Below are 22,041 nucleotides of genomic sequence, written 5' to 3'. Positions count from 1 at the left end.
CTTTTTGTCATGTTGCTCTTCCTCATCTCTCAATTGTGCTTGTGCTTCCTCCGCATTGATGTACTTCTGGACGTGACTCATCAGCGTAGCTATGGTCTGAGGAGGGTTCTTTGAAATGGAGATGAACACAGACCTTGTTGAATGGATGTGGCGGCTATCGATTGGTTCAAGTTCTGGACCTGTAGTGCTTCGGTGTTGAACCGTGCTAGATAGTCTCTAAGGGACTCCCCTTTCCTCTGCCACACTTGCATGAGGCTTGCCGAAGTCTTCCAATGCTGTGAATTGTGCCAAAAATTGGCTCTCTAGCTACTCCCATGCTGCTATGGAACATGATGGAAGGGACGAGTACCATGTTAGGGCTGGACCTTTAAGGGTCGCCATGAAAGCCTTGCACATTGGGCCTTCGGACGAACCATGTTCCATCATCTGGGCCTCGAAGGCTGCCATGTGATCATTGGGGTCTGTGCTTCCATCGTACCTTTTGAACTGCGATGTTCGCCATCCTGTAGGGGGAGATCGTCCATGATTTCTTGGATGAAGGGTGGCTCCTTGGCGGGCTGACCTTTTGGCTGGGCGGGCTAAACTATGGGCGGCCCTATGCTCCTCTGTGCTTGGTTGCGCTTCAACTCGGTCAAACATTGCCGGAGTTCTCATTTTTCCGCATCCCTGTCGTCTGTTACTGCGACGTGTGTTGCTCTTTCCTTCTTGAGCCATGCTAGGTGGTCCTTGATCGAATTGGACTCGGCAATGGAGACCGGTTGATGCAGTGTCTGTTTACCGAGCCTTTCCTTGGCTAGTGGGTTTTGTTGCAGTTGTCATGCTCGCAAGGACCAAGCAAAGGAAACCGACCTTCTTGTGGTGTCTTGCTTTTCTTGATTAGGCTACGCCCCGTCCTTGTCTGACTGTCATATTTTGGAGTCATCAGGGCAAGGATCGGCCTTTGTACGCATCGAGGCAAGAGGGGGGACGGTCTGAGTGGGCAACGCTGCAGATACCAGCGACTACATCATTGCCAAGATCTTGTCGACCTTTTCTTGCATCGCCTAGAACTATGTAGGGTCAACTGTGGTTTGCTGTTGAGGTTGTAGGGTTTTGTGGCACGGAGGGCTGCGATGGAAGTGGGATTCCCAAGATGGGGATTGGCCTATTGAACGCTTAGAGTTGTTTCTCGGCATCTTGATTAGTTCTTGATTGCACGGTGCAGACACCTCATTTTTGCACCTTTAGTCTTTCTACAACATTTTGAGCTTCAAGCATGCTGCATCTAACCTCATTCTCGACCTGGGGATATTTTTGGAATTTGACAAAAGTTTGAGTCTCAAGGATCCAACCCATAGGTACGTAGGGGCCAAAAATCCAAATCCAACGACACCAAGATCACCCAAATTTAACAATGTTTACCTCTTCATCTTAACACCCGAAGCCAAAATCGGTTTCGATCATGATCGGGATCATTTTTTATCTTGAACCTCATTTCAAATCAAATCAGAAATCCAAAACCATAGGTGCATAGAGCCCAGAAATCCAAAAACAATGACATCAAGATCTCCCAATTCCGACACCGTTTACCCCTTCATCCCAAGACCCAAAGCTGAAACTGATTCCGATCGTCCGATCGGAGTCATTTTGATCCTAAATCTCATTCCACATCAAATTAGAAATCCAAAACAATAGGTATGTAGAGTCTGAAAATCCAAATCCGATGACACCAAGATCACCCAAATCCGATACCATGTACCCCTTTATCTTAAGACCCGAAGCCGAAACCGATTCCGATGCAGGAAAAAGGAAAATTCCCCGAACCCAACCCGTATGTGATTGGGAAAAATCCACCCTGTTTGAGGCGGGTCAGATCGTGACCTAGTTTTGTGGGTAAAACTACCATCCCTAGGTGAAATAGATTTTCAAAGAGAAAGACTTAATTAATTAGAGAGAATGGTGAGATCAGTAGTAAGGGAGGTTCAGGTTTCAGGTTGTCTCAGATCCCTCGTCTGACAGGCACACGCGTCATCTACTCTCCTTTCCGCTCGGTTCTTGCTTCTCGTTTCTCTTTAGAGTCCGGACAGGCAAACAGTCAATCAACGTCATCCCAATGAACCATCAATAGTAGGCCCAATGAAAGTGGGAATGGGCCAATAAAGAGGCCCAATAAATCACCTCTATTCACTTCTGTTGTTTGTTTTTCTAAAGAATCGTTATATGTCACCTTGCCATTGTTGTTGAAAGGTACTCCTGTCTTCACTCTGATAACCACCATTTTGTTGCACTTATGTTGTTTCCTAACCATTTTTTATCTCTCTCTCTATCAATGGGTCGGAAGTATACGGTTTGGATGAGGTACTTGTCACTATGGTATACCGAAACAGTGTAGCTGAATTTCGGATGGGTATTTTTATCGAGAGGGAAAGACCGAACGATGCAGAGAGTTGGAACAATGTCAGGGATGTTTATTGATTTCGGAATACTGACAAATACATAAGGGAAAATGACGGTTCAGCCCAGGGTCAGAATTTGTAAGTTTAAAGTACATTTGGGATAGATGCTAGTTTGGAATTGATGTCAATTCATCTACAGGTATGAGTGCATAAAATGTAGTTTTTTGACATTTTGAATGTCTATAGTTCTGCAGTGAAAATCAGAATTCTGCATTGGATCTATCCGAACTTTTCTGAATATATAATTAGTGTCTCTTTTCTGAATATATAATTAGTGTCTCAGAGTCATTCTCGGCCATTCATTATAGACCTATGTCCATACAACAGTTGCCTCTTCCAAACAGAGACATAATGAGCTTATAGACTCCGGTAAAAGTTGTCCATGCAGCCATGGGGAAAGGATGTTACAGTGAAGAACATGGCAAAAACTACACCTTCGTTGATTCAATGAGATGAAGTCATCAAAGTAATAAGTGAAAGAGTATAGAACCTGTTGGAAGATGTAATTAATGATTGTTTGAGAAAAGCAGACTATGTATCGAGGAATGCATTTGAGAATATGGAGTGCACTTTTTGAAACTTTAGGAAGATACGGCATCTCTCGTGTGCAACTCTGCTTGACTGAACAATCATACCACATCTTTCAAAAAGCTTCGTAAATTTGGGGTTTCTGGATTTTTGCAAATTCAATTAGCAAGTCTCAATTTTTGCTGCTATCCCTTTTGCATTGGACTTTGGATAGAAATTCCTAAAACCTCTTCTGTACTTTCCAACAATTAAGGTTTAGTATCCTACACTAATAGCAACGTTTTGATACTATGGCATCGACACTATTCAAATAACTGGGTGTTAAAATGCTAATAGAATCAGTGGGATTTTATTTTGAAAATTTGAAGAATAATGGAGGGTAAATTTGACATTTTATTTCTTTCCGTTAACACTTACTAGTGATGTCAATGGTTAGAAACAGTAAAAGTACTTTAAGACAATATGTAAATAGTAAGGGTAGAGTTAGTCAATTAGCTAAACTATAAGGGTAGTTTAAGAAATTAGCCTTTTTAAAAACACGGAGGAATATTAGAAAGGTAATTTTAAGAGTTGCATCAATATATAATATTATAGTTTGAATGTACACTAGATAATGGCCCCTATATTAGGTATGGAACCATTATTTTGATATTTTTTGTTCATGTATTTTGATAAATTTTGTTTGACACCCATTTTTTATATTGTAAATTTAGTTTATTATTTTATTTGATATTTCTTATATATAAATTTTTTATTTTATTTAATAGACTAAATAAAATTTTATTTCTAAATAACAACCCATTTATGGATCCTTCATTATTTAAAATAAAATTTTGTTTTCTCTTCCTTTTTAATAGTGGTAAATACCCCTAATCTTTTTAAGAATGGAGGTAACTACTATTTACAAACAAATGCATTTTCTCTCTTTTTTTTTTCAAAATTTTCTCCCCATTTTTCATGGTCATCATTTTTCACACACATATTTTCTTAATATCATAGTCAAACCCTTTTAATATGATGGGTGTAAAATATTAGACACATGCCCATTTTTGTGCATATTCTTGTAGTTCATATTTTGATTTTTGGGTATGATACTGGAAAACCTTGTAATCAATCTGTGAGTATCATTAGAGTGGTAACCAATCAGGTGGTTGTTTATCAAATTCATATGGTTTTGATTGGTGTCATGTCATAATGGCAGCATATAATTTTCCTTTAATTTATTTTGTTTACAACATCATAAGTTCACGTATTTGACTCAGATGCCTGAACTGCTGGTTGAATCTGGAGCTTTCCTGACACCAACCTCACAGTGCATTGGTAATATCGCCCTATGCTATGCTGTTAGATTGGTGTAAGGAGCAGATCGGGTCGCTTTCACGTTTTTAAAATACTGATTCACAGACCCAACAACTTAGTTTTTTTACTTCATGTTATCATCTTTCTCAACCTAAAAAAATCCTATAAATCATTCTCTTCGATACTTAAATCAGCACTGCCATGTACTGTTTTTTTTTCAAACTTTCTAAAGGTTAGAAGGGGTTCCCCCAAAGGTTACCAGATACAATTGAAAAGGGGGACGACATTGTTCACCTCTCTTTCATACTAATTTGCTTCCTTTACTGTACAGCCCCATAACTCAAGCAAAATGTCTTCGATTTATAATCGTGCAAAATCCTTAGTCGAAGACGACGACGAAGAAATTTATGCCTTCGCCACAGAATTGGCCGGTGCTTCTGTGCTTCCAATGGTCTTGAAAGCAGCTATAGAGCTAGAATTGCTTGAGATCATATCTTCAGCTGGCCCTGGTGCATATCTCTCGCCTTGGGATATTGCTTCACACCTGCAAACACACAACCCAGATGCACCAACGATGGTTGATCGTATGTTGCGTCTCCTTGCTAGCTTTTCTGTTCTAAAATGCTCTCTCATCAAAAGAGAGAATGGTCGAGTAGAAAGGCATTATGCTTTAGCACCTGTATGCAAATTTCTCACTCGGAACAAGGATGGAGTCTCGCTCGCCTCTTTGGTTCTACTTTGTGAGGACAAGGTCTTCATGGATAGTTGGTATGAAATCCGTAATATATTATTGCTCTATTTTGTTGCACACAAAATGAAGGAAAATAGATGATTTCCTATATATATATATATATATATATATATTCTCATAGCTTTATGTTGCACGATAAAATGACATGGGAAATGAATATTAATTCTAGGAAATGGATATCTATTCTTTCACAATACACTTTATTAATAGAGGTTTGGCCCTCTTGTGTTTTCTCGGTTCTTGATCCGTCCTCTTCATTCATCTCTTGCACCTCCATTTATGAATATAGGTTTGCCCTAAAATGAGATGCACACATATTTCAGTACAGAATAATCTTTCTTAATTTATCCTCTTTTGTTTTTTGTTAAAGATTGTGGGTTGCTTAAGTTCCTAATTGTAAAAACTCAAGTGATGATTCCATTTTATAGAGAGAGAGAGGATCCATTGATCATTGCTCTGACAATATATTTTCATTATCCCTTGATCCTTAGTTTGGTCCACAATTTTACCAACTTCTTTTGTGTTAACGCACTTAATAAAATTATGCTTTTTATTTAATTTCCTAGACTATGGCACAGCAAGGAGACCTATTTTCCATCTTCTTCCACTTTTTTTTTTTTTTTTTTTTTTTTTTTGTACTGGGTATAATAGTTTGTCCTTAATTAATAACCAAATGGAACCTTTGGTTCTTGGTTAAGGAGTTTTTCATGAATATAATGCCTACGTATATTTTGCCCTATAGTTAAGGAATTAAGGAATTATTATAGAAGGATATATAATTAATAAAAGGGTATAGTACATATAGGTAGATGATAGTGATACCTAGTACAGAGGGGGGCAGCAACTGGTTTGGCGGTGACAGAGGGCGCGACAACTCTGGGAAGGAGCAGAAATAGAAAATGAAAATGAATAATAAAAGATGGAGAGAGAAAGGGAGAGAGGCCGGTGGTGGATTCGACGCTGCTGAGTTCGAATCTGCCACTGCAATCAGTTGCAGCGGTGGAAGTCGATGACAAGTTTGAAGGCGGAAGCGGCGGTGGAAGTGGACGAGGAGGGGTTGCTCTTCCGTCGGTTATAGGGGAGGAGAGAAAGGGAGATCGGCAAGTTCTCTATACCACCGCTCTGCATCGTCACTGAGATATCTTTTCAAGACAAGAGATCCAACCTCGCGGCTGTCCCAGCAGTTGTTAGAACCCAAATCAAACACCAACCCAGTAGAGGATGAAGAGGAAGTAGGTGTTTGGATCTGTGTGGGGGTTGAGGGTTGTTGGGTAGTTGAAGTGGAACTTGTATCGATAGTTGGGTTCCTGTCATTTGTGTTATCATTGCCAATGTCTAGTTTTCTTGAGCAACGAGTGAGATAGGGAAAACCATTTCTAGATATAGGACTTGGGCACTTCTGGCAAAGAAACACAGTACTAGTGCTGGTGATGCCGCAGAGCATACCTGGCCTGGTGGAGGACCCTGGAGGAACCAAAGTTGTTGGCTTCGCTGTTCTGCAGGTGGTAGAAGAAGCAAGGCCCCTGACGATTTTGAACGTTGCTGCTGTTGCCGCTGCAGATGTTGCGTCCATCGTAGCAGAATCATGGCCACGCAACCAGAGACTGTGTTAAAAAGGACGGCCTGCGTCGCCAAAGGCAGCAGTTTCGTTGCCTCTCTTCTTGTCAAATGCAATTTTCCATTCGATAAAAAGTTAAAATGGCCCCAACCCCAAAAGTACTTCAACTACAGCTTCAGTACTATAGTACATAAAACTTGAACTGAATTCAAGCAAACGACTACAACAATTGTCTGAAATAATGGGGAGAATTTTTTTTTTAGTTTCTCACACCAACCATTCATTCCACTCTCCTGTTCATTCCTTTTTTTTTTTATGGCCCCAGACAGTGGGGCGAATCCATCATCGTCGCTATCCCCAGACCAGTTTCTCACACCAACCATCACAGTAGCGGCAGTAATCCCTGATCTCCCTTTCTCTCCCCTTATCTCCGCTGCTATTGGTGTATCACGAGTTCAGGGAAGATGAATAGAGACCCTATAGTACAGGGGGTCTTTGTAATTTACCCTTTTTTGCAACAAACAGCCATATGTACATCATGATATCACAACATTGCCCTCATCAATCTATTAATGGCGTTAACAGTTATATATATATATATATATGCAACTATTAGTTTTCCCATAATTAAAAGAAAAAAAACACAGAAATTGATAATTAAAAAGTACATAAACATATATATATATATATATATATATATATTTCAGCTAGAAAATAACAAAAATTATATTACACTGCAAAAATTCAGAAATTCAAAAGAATAAAATGAAATTGATAAAAAATCAAAAGAACAATTTATCCAAAAATTACATAAACTGCAGAAAAAATACAAAATTAAAATTCGTAAATAGTCCAAAATATATGGTTTTTTTGGGAGGGTATTTATGAACTTTTATGCTTTTTGAAATTTCTAAAACCTTTACAAAAAATATTTTTTTGGATTTCTATATTTTTCTTCAAATTTGATATTTTTTTATGAATTTTTATTTTCTAAAGAATTTATGTGTTTCTTTTATAATTTAGATCTTAAAATAGGACTTAAGGGTATTTTCAGGTTTTAGAAATGTATAACCCTTCATGTGAGAATATTCTGTATATTTGACTGATGGAATCTATATCTATATATTAAAAGGGAATGTCCCAAGCTAGCACTTTTCAGCTTGATGGTTATTTCTGAAAGGCACTTATTTTCTTTTTTTTTTTGGTTTTTTTGAACTTTTCTAATTTTAAAATTGAACAAAATAACTCAAGTAGATAATCAACCTTAAGACTTTTATCTTCTCTCATTAGTTATCTCTTCTCTTATTAACTCTTGTAACTATCTCCTCTCTTAATTATGCCATCAACTCTCTCATTCAATAACTCATGCCACTAATTCTATCTCCTCTCCATTGCCTAAAATTCATTAACTTTTTCTATATCTATATGTATTTCAACTCAATTATAATTTTATATACACTAGCTATATTTATAGTAAATTGTAATTATTAATAAAAAATAATTATATTGAAATAGAGATATTCAATGATATATTATTAGGCTAAATAATCAACTTCCATTTAAAAGATAATTAACTTTTAAGTTAATTAAACAAGTAACTTGTATTTCACAATAAATATTGTGTACTTTACTCAACAAATAAAATGATTGTTTTAAAAAAAACTGACTTGGAGGCTAAATAGTTTCTACCTCTACGTTACAAGTTAATGGTTCTCCTATTTGAGTTAGACAAGTAAAACCATAACATATCATTCATCTATATATGTATAATATAATATAATTACATTTTACGAGTGTGTGTGTGTATATATATATATATTAGGTCTAATTTGTACTTTTTATTTTAATTTTAATTTTTTTATAAATAAAAGAAGAGCCAAGGATTGAAATTTAAGGCCACAAAATATGTTTTTTCGAATAATAGAGTTGCAAAGATCGCATAAATTACCCAAAATAAAAAAAGAACAATTACTCCAATCAAACAACTAAGCACAAAATTAAGTCCTCTAAAAGTTTTAAATACATTATATATTGTAATCAGGACCCAATGGCTAGGTCAAATAAGAGTAGTGATTTTATAACTAAGCACAAAGTTAAGTCTCTTTCTAGTTTCTTAATAAATTATTACCTTACCCTTTTCAAAAAAAAGAATTAATAAAAAGTAATAAGATAAATTAAAAAAACTAATATTCATTTAAAATTAGGGTAAAATGTGCAAACATCCCCTAACCTCCCTTATAGTTTCACTTTAGCAAACACCTCCCCTAAACTTTTGAGAAACTCGACAAAACCTCCCTTCCGTCACCTTCCCAGATGGCAAACATTAGGTTTATGCACCCGTTTTTTCCAAATACCCATTCTACCCTTTTACTTTTATAAATTATTTTACATACAAAATTACTCAAATAACCCTATTTTAATTTGACAAAAACCTCCTTTAATGGTCATCTTCTAATGTTTTTGTCGAGTTAAAATAGGGTTATTTCATTAATTTTGTATGTAAAATAATTTAAAAAGGGTAGAATGGGTATTTGGAAAAATTGGTGTATTAGTCTAACATTTCTGTCTGGGAAGGTAACGGAAGGGAGGTTTTTGTCAAGTTTCTCAAAAGTTTAGGGGAGGTATTTGTTGAAATGAAACTATATATAGGGGATGTTTTATGATTGTGAGAAACTTTAGGGGAGGTTTTTATATTTTACCCTTAAAATTAATATAAAACTAATACAAAATTATCTAAAAAAATAGTAGTTTTATAATTAAACTTAATAAGGATTAATAAAATAAAAAATAATAAAAATTTATTATTCTTAATTTAACAATCCTTTGAACCTCCCTTGTGTTTCAAACTTAACAAAAACCTTCTATATAGTTTTGAAAAAAGGAGCAAATACTTTCCTTCCATTAGCGTTCGAAATAGAAAATGCTGATGTAATGCATTGATTTTTTAAGTACCAAATTTACCCTTAGCCAACTTCATTTAGATACAAATTACTAAAATACCTTGAAAAAAATAGTTTCTCTTCCTTTTATGTACCTTTCTTGGTCCAAGAAGCGTGGAGATTTTTATTCTTTGAAAGTTGTCACGCAAAGTAAATTAGTTGAGGGTAAAGTTGAAACTTTAGATTATATATGGTAACACCTTAACAAGGGTATTTTTGTAACTTCAATGTCTTTGTTATTGAAAAGCTAATGAAAGGAGGTATCTGCATTTTTTTCAAAATTATAGGGGTCAAAACACAAGTATGGTTTATAGAATTCTTATAAGAGGAGTTTTTTTTTTATAAATTTACATAAAAATAATTATACACCAATTAAAATTTAAAAATTAATAAAATATGTATCACTAAGATACAAAAAATAATACAAATTTATCTAGAGAGTAAGAAATTAGCTACTCTCACTAAAGTGCAACTTGAATTGTGATGGAATAAAATAGTCATAAATCCCCCAAAAAATAATGCTTGAACTAAACTTAGATGAACATTAATTAATTGAAAATTTCATAGAGCTCTTTCAATTTTTCTTAATAAAATCCATGCATCTCACGAGCCAACTAGTGCTAACATGAGGCGTCATGTGATGACACCCAAAAGTATGGGGTGTTGTTAAAAAAAGTAAAATGAGATGTTATGGTAGAGTTGTGTCCTATTATGAGGAAAATCACTAAGAATTTATGCACATTGATTTTTTCCAATAGAAAAGTAGTCCATTTTTTTTTCTAAATCCTAAATACTAGGAGTAGGAAGGTATTTCAAATAGAAAATATACCAAATTGGCAAGATTTTATTGTTTGGTTTTAATAATTAGAGGGATTCCTTCAAAGTGTGAGTAACCAACCTTTGTCTCTAAATTAGCATGAGTTATCCACAATTTGAAGAAAAAGAAGGTTAGTTTTCTTAGAAATTTATTGTGATGATCAACTTTGTGGTCAATTTAGAGTCTTTTAGAGGTTGTTCCAAGCTATCTTGATGTGGCCAAAACCAACCACTAGTTAGAAGTCGTTACCATGGCAACAAGTTGGGGGGAAAAGTGATAAATTGACCTCACATGACCTTAGAAGGCTTGATTGAAGGCCTAGCCAACCTAATACTAGTTAATCTCACTAAACTGATTTGAGACTAGCTGGTTTATCGAGATGACCTAATACTAACTCACAATATGTGTGTTTAGTCAACCAAAGAATAAGCAACATATGAAAAATCATGTGGAGACATGGTAGCCATGCTGATCAGAGCATCAATGCCAAAGCATTCAATGCGTGCCCACTACCCACCATGTGCACACCTTTAATTCACCTCTTTCTAAAAGTGGCGAAATCAGGATTCATAGGTTCTTGATTAGTGTCACATGCATTTTAGCCCTTATGGTGGCCGTGGCTGCCTTTAGCTGGGCCTAGATTGACAAAGTCAAGCCTCTAATGGTTTTCTTAGAAGAAGTTTGCTCCACTGAATGGTCAAAACTCCAAAGAACTTGAGCGAGATTTAGGTGGCGTTCGGTAGTTTTTGGTCCCATTTACGATAAGATATGGTGTTCTACTATGTGTGGATACGGTCCCCGTCCATAATATAGTGCAGACAGAGACGGGCCACACTCCAATTTATTGTCCATAGTATTTTTTCATGGATGGTCCACATTATTGTGTTGACAATTTGTGCGAAGGTTTCAGTGTAATGCACTTGTGTTACATTGGTTCAATTACTCTCATTTTATTTAAATTTTTAATAAATTTTAATATTTTATCAATAAAATAATAATTTTTAATGTTAATTCTAGCACAAGTCCGACAGTTCTCCTTTTCAACTCTTTTTCATTATTTAAATATTAATTTTTTAATATTTTTTATCAATAAACTAATATTTAAAATATTAATTTTTTATTTTTAATATTTAAAACAATATGTTTTAAGTTATTTAAGAAATGCAATTATTGTCTACATATTGATTCCTTTTTTTTCAATTTATTTACAATATAAAATGCAAAAATTAGACATTTATGATCGACTGAGTAGATATCCCATAAAATGTATATGAGATACATGGAATCAAAAAGTATGGTGTGGACTGGTTCACACCACACCTACAGAATGCCACCGTATGTGTGGGCTGGTCCGGTTCGCACAATCTATCCATAGTTTAGAACAACTATGAAGTGTGGTGTTGTATGGATTAATCACTACCATAGGGTGTGGTGTGGACCAATCCACACCCACCAATTTATCATTAACACTAAGAAGACCCCCTTATGCTCCTACCAATTTCAGGCTCCCCTTCCACCTCAGCAAGATTGTCTGCCTCTTTAGAAAGAAGCTCAATATTTGAATTTGAATTTGAATCCAACATTTCCAATGTGAGCCCCACTTTGTCAGCGTCTCCCTTACCTACACAAGACACTGGCACTAGCTATCTAACATCTCCATCACATACTGTAGTGCTGATCGAACTCCCTCGGAAAGTTGGTTCAAAAATCCTCTCTTCCGTCAACGTCCCGCAACCCACCTCTAGCCCCCTTCCCCTCTCGAGTTAGGATGTATTGAGTTCCTTCCTTGTTCCTACCAGCGACAACAAAACAGGCGTTGAGGCTTCCCCTAGAACATAGTCCGCCTCCACCACTAACATCTTAAAACTTTGCCTCCCACCATCAAAGAGACTGCCACTCTCACTACGAAAATCTCCCCTGCTACCTTCATTGAAACAGATTTAGGGAATTCTCAGGCAGAATGTACCTAGACAACCAATGAATCAACCTTTGTCCAACTCAAATTTTCTGGATCTACCTTTACAAAGCCTCCAAGCAAATCCCCTACTTTTGGGAATGTCTTCCAACACCATGCATGCAGGGAACTCCGAAGCACCTTTGTTATGTTTGTGCCTTTGAATTCTTTGTGGCAACTCGCTTCATAATGGTTTGTAGTGGCTCGTAGTCCACCCCATAGTGGCATGGACCTGATCCATATTCATTGACAACTCTTTGAGGGCACAACTCTGTATTTTGGGGCTTAGGATTTTCTGTGAGGGCACAACTCTGTATTTCTTCTCCATTGACAATTTCATAGTGGATTTCTATTCCTCCTTTGCCCGTGGAGGTAGGATATAAGTCAAACCACATAAATCTATGCATTTTGTGCTTATTTCTCTTTATCTCTATTTTTACTTTTAGTTTGGGTGCCATTCAGATTTGTTTTCTTGAGTTTTTCCACAACAACCTTACATTTGTTGTGGAATTTTAGTAAGATCTAGGGCTGACTCTTTTGTTTTGGAACAAAACAAGTGAGTGTGAAGTGTGGCTGCTTCTAAGAGAGATCTAGGGCTTATTCTCGAAAACACTCAAGATTCCAAGAGGGGAACAAGGCCGCAATGTTCCAAAACAAAAAAACCACTAAAGAACTGGTGAGTTGAGTTAGTTGGCCGGTTAGCTAGTTACGATAAGGAGGAAAGATTGAAGGAGTCTGACTCCACCCGTACTCTATAACTTAACCAGTCATACCTAAGTGTTGATTGAAGTCCAAAAGACATCATCATGAATACTTTTCTCACTGCGATGCTTAGATTGTTCGATCTTATAATTTTGAATCATGTGGGGGATTGTTGGAGGGAGATTCAAATTTACAAGAATCTCTCTCCTCCCTCTCTTGTTTTTGTCCTTTCCTCCCTTGAATGACTCCTTGTCCCACATTACTTGGGAAAAGAGTAGGAGTGGAGTATATTTGTAGTTTTGCTCCCTCTATGAGTAGGGACCCATAGGAGGAGAGGACTATAGATATTCTATGCCTGTGAGGGGGGTTGGGGGTGCTTTTCACACACACATGCCGAGTCTGGCCGGGGCGCAGGCGCGAGCGCATGTACGTGTACGCGCGATGCACTGAATCATTTTGTTTTAAAAATTCTGAAAGGACACATATGTGTCCATTTGGGTTTGAGAGCACTCTATAAAAGGAATGTTGGCCAACCCAGTCAACTCACACACCATTTTTCGATAGTTTTTCTCTGAGACATCAATCTTTAGTGGTTTGCGGAGGTCTGGTAAGCGAGTGCACGCTGTTTTACCTTGGTGACCGGTTTGCGATCACCAGGCTGCACTATAGGGGGCAAATACGGTTTTAAGTATAGTGACCAAGTGGCACGACTCAACCCTCCATCTTCTTGCAATTCCCAGTTTCGAGTTCCTGCAACAACTTCAAATCACTGCCCTCTCATTATTATTTTCACAACATCAGATCAGGTGGCTTAGCTCCCTCAACACAAGTGATGGATGGTAAATAGGAATGACAATATGGCCCACCCCAATCGGGGCCCGCATTTGACCATTGGTATGGTCATATTCTAATTAGGGACGGGGTGGGGACAATATTTATGTATTTATGTATGTATACATGTATATGTATATATCATATTATAGTTATAATTAACATATGCCTATATAAGGGGGAACCTAATCAGGTTCAAGTTCAATCCAAGCTATAATTTGAGGTGAGTTACAAGTCTATAAAATTTAAATTTTTATTAGTTAATTTTAAAATTGTATTAATGTTATTATTTCTAAATTAAATGGATCTTAAAATAGTGTAATTAATATTAAAAAAGCAAGTGGTATCTATTTCTCTAAATTCAAATTAAGACTTAATTGGTTTGGGCAAGTTAAAGTTTATATTCAAGCAATATTTTCGGGTGACCTTATTGTTATTAGAATTTGGGATTGCAAATTGTATTTGTTTGCCTAAATTCAAATTGACCTTATGCACTGGTCGGGCAAAGATTGAGGGAAGCGTTTTAATACTCACATTTGTCTTCTATTTGCACCTATTCACATTAACATGCAGTACCCTTTTCGCCCAAGGTTCAAAGTATCGACACGTATCTGACCGGTTCAGGGGGTGGAGAAGCCCTAAACCGCCCCCTGAACCGGTTTTGAAAAAAATAAAAAAGAGTAAAAAAACAGTATCAATATCGCAAGATACGTGGGCGTATCGATATTTTGAACCATGTTTTCAACTAACTTACTGTCAATCCTCTAGCAATCTATATATTCCCCATAAATAGTAGTCTATATATAGTCCATCTTTGTGGCTTCCAAATATTACAAAAAATTACTTAGCTCTATAATTTCCTTCTTTATTTCTTTTTCCTTTTTTTTAATGGATGGAAATAATAGTGTTATTATTTTGATCTGTAGGTACCATTTGAAAGATGTTGTTCTTCAGGGTGGAATTCCTTTTAATAAGGCCCATGATATGTCTCTATTTGAATACCTTGGGAAAGATTCTCGATTCAACAAAGTTTTTAATAGAGCAATGTCAGATCATAGTATAATAGTCATGAAGAAGGTACTTGAGACATACAAAGGCTTTGAAAGTCTAAAAGAGGTGGTGGATGTTGGAGGCGGGATTGGAGTCACGCTCAACTTAATCACATCTAAGTATCCTCAAATTAAGGGTATTAATTTCGACTTGCCTCATGTTGTTGCAGATGCACCATCTTATCCTGGTATGACTTATCTTTTCCTTTGCATAATTATCATTATTTACTAGGTAGAGAAATTAGCATTATTTTTGCTTCCAATTTTATGGTATTTTAGTAAGGAATTTTAATTCTTTGTCATCAGGTGTGGAACATGTTGCAGGGGATATGTTTGAAAATGTCCCACAAGGAGAAGCCATTTTAATGAAGGCGAGTTACTTTTTTAATTTTTTTAAATAATTTATTTCTTACAAAGATCATTCATAAAATATTTTAAATGAATTATTATAGTGGGACAATATAATTCACAAAGATCATGCATGCTATAATCCGAATTAGTTCCTTGTAACTTATAAATTGTTTATTACAATTCTTGATTTTATATATTATATATAATCAAGAAATATATTCAATTATTGTTATTTATTTGTGTTAAAAGAAATTAATTTATCTAGTAAACCAAGTTTTGAATTGTATTTAAAAGGTGCATGAGACCTGAATTAATCCCCCCGTCTGTATTATTAATTTAAAAGCTCAATTATATTATTCGTAAAAGAATTTCTTTTCCTTTCTTAAACACTTGTTGTACATACTTCACGACTGGAGTGATGAGCAATGCTTAAAGATATTAAAGAACTGCTGGAAAGCTCTTCCAAACTCGGGAAAGATTATTGTTGTGGAATACATTCTTCCGGAGGCTCCAGCAGCTGGGATTAGTGTGTCGCCTGAAGTTGCAGATTCAATAATGTTATCTCAATGTCCTAGAGGAAAAGAGAGGACATATGAAGAGTTTGAAGCACTGGCAATGAGCTCTGGATTTTCCAGTTGTGAAAGACTTTGTTGTGCTTATGACATGTGGGTTATGGAGTTCCACAAATAGCAGAGGTTTGTTTGTTTGTTTTGATGAAAAAGTTCATGGATGGTTGTGACTGTGAGTGAGTTTTATTTGTGTATGGTTGTGATTGTGAGTGAGTTTTATTTGTAAGGGTGGGGACTATTCTATATATCCTAAAGTCTGAATATTTTATCAGGTTTATAATAGCCACGCTAATATTTTCTCTACAACATAATTAGAAATAAATTGAGTCACTGAAAGCGGCTTTCCTGTGTTATCTCTGGCAGGCAGCTACATCCTAATCAAATTTGTTTTGTAATTCCTTGGAAACTAGTCACCAAGGTTTTTAAAATCAATCCAGAGAATGAACCGGTCAGGGGTCCGGTTCTTGGGTCGAACAGTGGGCCTATTCTGATAAAAAATAAAAAAAATAAAAAATGGTTAAAACTATTCGAATGGTTTGAACAGTTAATCATCCGAGTGAGCAGTTTGTTGATCAAAATCAACGGTTTTTGAAAATATTCAATTTTGGGGAAAAATGGAACCGATCATCTGACCGATTTTCGGTTTTTCCGATCTGACCGTCCAATCCAGTTTTGAAAATCATGCTCTACACAAGAATGGGATGACAATCACCACCTAATTTTTGCAAGAAAAATCAAAAGAAAAAAAAAAAACAAAAATAGAGGAAGAGAAAGAAGCATGAATTTTGAAAACCTTCTACTAGAAAAAACGTGACATAGCTATTAAAACCATTGTCTTAGGCATAAGCCAATCTCCGATTTTGATCAAACTGGCAGCTTAGACTGAAAGAAAAGATGGTGGTTCTTTTCCGAATCTCCGCTTTGATATTCAAATGTGGAAGCCAGAATCGCCGGAAAGCCCGAACTGACTTTGCAAGACAGACAATGAAACAAAAGTGGTGTGAGCTGGCCTTCATGATTGCCGGCAGAGATTACTATTTTAAAAGTATTACTATTCTGCACCTTTGCCGGCGGTAACTGACTGTCCCGTATGGGTCACATTAATTTAATTTATTACTAATGGGGACTCGTATAATGCATGAGTTTTGTGGAACGGGATCTGCTCCTAATATTGGGCGCCTCACATACACATCCACTGTGCATTGGGAACATCTCCCATGAAAAATAATTTACAAGTATGGGAGATATTCCCAATGCATGGTAGGATGTGCGTGTGAGACACATGTGAAGCACCCTATGTGAGGAGCAGATCCGGTCTAGGGTTTTGTTAAACCAAAAGCTATACAATAAAATACATAAGAGTATAAGACCAGACCCTTGTTTTATATTTTAATTTTTAGATAATTAATAATTATTTATATTTTGAGAAAATCTATGATGCGGGAAAGACATGGTATCGAAAGAGTTTTGACCAATCAAAACCCACCCATGATTTCTGATAAATAACACCTGATTGGCTACAACACTTTATGATTCTAGTTGATTGGTCAGACATTTTTCAGATATCATATCTTTTCCATATTATAGTCGAACCCTTATATTTTATATACTAGTTTTAGTTCTTTTTTTTACAAGACAAAATAACAATAATTAATTTCAGTTAGGGTGTTCAAGTATTTCCATTTGGCTTTGGTTCAACAATTTCCTAATTAAGCTGACCAGGTCGAATCAGTTTCTACTTAGCCATTTGTAAATCAACCACAACCAAAATGACCCAATCATAGACATATAGTAAAATTTTATATTTTAAATATATTCTTTTAATAATACTGCTATAATTTTTAAATTTAAATTTAATTTTTAATTTTAAATCTTTTGAACCAACTAACCAAACTAAAAACCGACATAATCCGATAAAACCTGAATCAAATGGTTTTCACTAATGGTCGGTCGATTCCAAATGACCAACTCCCCAACCCAATTAGGTTGATCTGCTTGGCCAAACAATGTACAACAAAATTGAACTAACTTGTGAATACTCTTAATTTCAGCCAAATTAATAGTCTAATCTCTAATAAATAATAATAATTTAATCCTAAATAGTTATCGGAAATTTATAAAAAAAGTACACAATCATTGGAAATAATTTACAATAAAAATACAATAAATAACTAATAAAAATACAATAAATACTAATATCTATTAAATTAGTCAATAAATAGTGCAATCTCCAATATAGTTTCATCACTAATTACTAATAATCAATAAATATAACAAAAATACATAATTTCTAAAATTAAATTTATAACAAAAATATAATAAATTAAATTTAAAAAACTTTGACAACAATAGTTTGATCATCAATAATATTAAAAATTTTAACTACGTAAGAAAAAAATATAGATTTTTACATGATTAACGAAAATATATTTATCATAAAAATACAACAAAAAATTACTGAAAATACAATAAATATTGATTTCAATATATATAAATATTTCTTAAATATAAATTAAGGTTTTAAAATTATTATTAATAATAATTTTGTTTTCTTAAAATTATTTCTACAATTATTAATTGATTTAAGTGAAATATTATTTTTATAATTAGTATAATAATAATTTAAATTATGGCTCTATTTTTTAATATCTATTACTTTTTTTTGAAAGTTATTATTGTAGAGAAGATGGGCCGAATGGCCCATAGGCTGTTTATCCTTTTTTTTATCTTTTATGTTCTTTTCTGTAATAGGCCTTAATCTGGACTTATTCTTTCTTATGTTATGTCTTTTTAATTTTTTGCTCAAATAGGGGCTTCTCTGTAAATTACCAAAGTTTAACTTAATAAAATAGAATTAAGGGTGTAAGAGAAGAGATTATGTTCGAAAATCTTTCTCTCTGAACCCAAGTTGCCGCCACCTTCTTCTTCATCTTCTCTCCTCTTGAACTCTGATTTCGGCTACTTTCTTTTGATTTTTGCATCTTTCTAAACAATCATTTATTCTCAAAAGGCTGTTTTTCTTCTTAGTATCAGAGTAGGCTCGTTTTTCCCCTTTTTTCCCATACACAGTGTGTATGGAGAACTAAATCGTATGAATAGTTAAAGACACCTATTTCAGCCCAGTTGTTAGTGGTTTCTGGAGAGAAGAGGATTGGCTTTGTTGCCCCCTTGACAGATTGAAGTGTGTTGCCCGAAACCCTAATTTTTTGGAGAAATCTGATTACGGGCCCCATAGGGAATTTGACCTAGGCGCTCAGTGACTAAAGGCTTTTTCATTCACATTCTTGAATATCGAATCAAGTGTGATGATGCGCAATCCGGTCGGTCTTTGCTGTCAACGATCTTGCCTCTGAACCGGGTGGTAGGGACCTGAAACGGAGGGAGAAGAGAAGCTCCGAGGACCCGACGTAAGGGCTCCGAAGCTCAAGTTAGAGTCTTTCAAAGGCAAAATAGACCAGATAGCGCAAAAGTTAGCATACCTCGTTTCTGGGGGTAGGAGCCTTTTATAACCACCTCGCGCACTCAATTCCAGGCTTCTGTCAGATCGGGCATGATTACTTCTGAACTCCTGCCAGTTCGGATGTCATTTCCTCTGGTCAGTCAGAACCGCCACTGTTCCTTTGTCGGAGCCGTCTCTGCGGCTAGTAACGACGGTGGCAGGTGGCGGTAGCAGGAGGCCGTTTGAAGTGCGGCTGTCAGGCGTCAGATCCCAAATCAGTCAGGTGTGTCGTCCTCGGATACGGACGTTTGATCATCCTGGTGTTTCGGAAGCTAAGTGTTGGAGTGAGCGAGATGTCTTGAGTTCGGTTTGGGGAGTGTTCTGAGCCGCCACGGGCCAGCTCGGATCGCAGCTTTGCGAGGCTTGGGGCCCACTATAGTTTGTGCTCCTTGCAGGGAGCTCGGGTTCTCAGCAGGGAGCTCGGGTTCTCAGCAGGGAGCTCGGGTTCTCAGTAGGAAGCTCGAGTTCCTAATAGGGAGCTCGGACTCCCAGTAGGGAGCTCGGACTCTTGGTAGGGAGCTCGGGCCCTTGGTGGGGAGCTCGGGCCCTTGGTGGGGAGCTCAGGCTCCAAGTAGGGCGGTCTGGAGTTCGGGCTCAGTAATGAGCTTGGACTTTGCTTTCGGTGCTTGCTTCGGGCGCTCTACTGTCCCGAGTTGCTTGTTTCTGCCACGTGTCGGGTAATTGCGTGGTCGGGCCAAATTCCCCTTCATCAATTGCCCCCCACTCCCTGCGACAAGGGTCCCGTCTTGGCGCGGGGAGTTTGTAGGGTTGCAGGAGGGTTTTGGTCCGTGCTGAGCACGCTCGCTTTAATTTGATTTTCAAAAAAGGGCGCGCATTTGGGAGACGTGACGGCAGTCATTCGAGAGTTGCGCTGCAGACGCTTTTATTGCGAGGAGACGTGTGCCGACACCCCGTCAGTTTCGGGAAGACATGTGCTGACACCTGTCCTCTGACAAGACGTGCGCGACGCTTCGTCAGTTTCGGAAAGACGTGCGCTGATTGACTTTGGAAGACGTGCGGTTTAGCGTGAATGTGGGCCGTTGGATTGGCTTCGATCTGGGCCGTCGCATTCTGGCCGTAGTGGATATAAATAGCACGTGGGGGGGGGGGGGGCGTCCGTGCTACTGCTGTACCTCTTGAGCTCGCACCTAAGTTTCCAGTTCGCGTTCAGGCTCTTCAGCTCGCATCCCCGGTTCCTTGCCTGTTCGAGCTTTCGCGGTCTTCTTCAGTCTTCTTCCCGGGTGAGTGCTTTTGGAATTCCGTTCTATTCTCTGATGTCTAGTTCGGAGGGTTCAGGCTATTCAAGCGGGTCTGATGTAGGTTCTACCAATCGATTTGCGTCCCCTGGTAGTTCAAGTGAGCCCAATGTAGGTCCTGAGGAATGGGTTGAACCTACAGGCCGAGGTGCTTCGGGTAGGTCGGCGTCCACCTCCCGTCGTGGCTGAGTTTTAGATCAGTTCGGTCCTTCGACTATGACGTCTGAGGGACTTCAATCCCTCATAGACTATTACGACTTGCCCGGGGAGCACGCCTACTTCATTCCTACGGGTAGCTTCCCTTGGGAACACGGTCCTGATGAGATCGTGATTTTCCGGGAACAGCTCGCTGCGGGGCTGCGACTGCCCTTTCACCCTCTTCTCATCGAGGTTCTAAACCACTTCGGTGTGATGGTTGGCCAGCTTCACCCGAACTCCATTAGGAACTTAGTGGGGACGATCTCTTTATTTTGTGACGAGAACTTTCCTTTGGATCTGGAGATTTTCTCCTCCATTTTAATGCTGAAAAAGCAAGCGGGTCCCCTTCCTGGGCGTAGGTGGGCATACTACCTGTCCCCTCGCCCAGGCTTCAAGCTTTTACATTGACTCCCTAATAAGGTCCCGGCGTGGAAGCGGGACTATTTCGGGGTGCGAAGTGCGCTAGGGTGGCCGTTTCAGACCGGCTGGGGGATGGCCGCTCCCGACTTCGGCGTCACACTTGATAAGGAGACGGCGAAGGGCCTCCGGCAATGGGCGCAGCTCGGGCTGGAGTGTCAACGGTATCTGACGGAGGCCAAGCTTATTGCTGCGGGCCTGAGTTCAGGTAGGTTCTTTCCCTAGCGATCCTGTCTTGCTCTTCTTTTACGTGTCTTACTGATGCCGAACTCTTTTTCGCAGGTACGATGGACTCTCGAGGGACCCGAGGTGGGCACTTGTTCCAGGGCATGAAGAGGAGGAAACGGGTGGCTAAGCGAGCTCGCGCCGAACCTTTCCAGGGTGCGGAGCCCGAGGCACCGGACTATCCGGCGGAGGAGCCCGATATGGTTCCGCCTACGCAGGAGCCGGCGGGGGCTCCTTATGCCGAAACCACACACACTGGGGCTCCTGCTTACTCCGAGTCTGCCCATACGCGAGCTGGGCCGTCGGGGTTGGAGGCCCCGGGGGGCTTCAGGAGCGTGCTGTCGCCTGTTCATGCTCTTCAATGGAGTAAGGAGGCGATGTTTCCCGAGGAAGTTGCGGCGTGGACTGAGCTCCCTCTACACCAAGTGGCCTGCCGTGCCGTTACTCATGCTATGGTGGTAAGTGCTCCCTTTTTTAGAGTTCTTTGGCTTTCATTCTTCTATTCGTTTCTTTGATCCCGTTTTCCTTTGATAGGTGAACTCTTCTATTCACGCCTTAGCGAATCAGGTGGAGAGATACTCGAGGCAGGCGCGAGCTACCGAGGAGGCTGCTCGAACTGCCGAGGAGGCTGCTTGTGCTGCCGAGGCTGCTGCTCGCCTCAAG

The 22,041-nt window shown here is 38.2% G+C and overlaps 1 protein-coding gene across 1 annotated transcript; it reads left to right on the top strand.

Annotated features, from left to right (window-relative positions):
• The first annotated feature begins 4,450 nt into the window (after positions 1-4,450).
• LOC148803004 (caffeic acid 3-O-methyltransferase-like) lies at positions 4,451-16,054 on the top strand. The gene is made up of 4 exons (XM_088897539.1): positions 4,451-5,030; positions 14,741-15,051; positions 15,170-15,236; positions 15,613-16,054. The coding sequence occupies exons 1-4, from the start codon at positions 4,612-4,614 to the stop codon at positions 15,902-15,904; spliced, it is 1,089 nt and encodes a 362-aa protein (XP_088753665.1). The 5' UTR covers positions 4,451-4,611; the 3' UTR covers positions 15,905-16,054.
• Positions 16,055-22,041: the final 5,987 nt, after the last annotated feature.

The sequence above is a fragment of the Nelumbo nucifera genome, chromosome 1 (assembly GCF_055504915.1).
Source record: "Nelumbo nucifera cultivar China Antique chromosome 1, China Antique-T2T, whole genome shotgun sequence".
Lineage (NCBI taxonomy): Eukaryota > Viridiplantae > Streptophyta > Magnoliopsida > Proteales > Nelumbonaceae > Nelumbo > Nelumbo nucifera.
The sequence above is the reverse complement of the archived record's forward strand: the minus strand, read 5'-3'. Positions and strand labels throughout refer to the sequence as shown.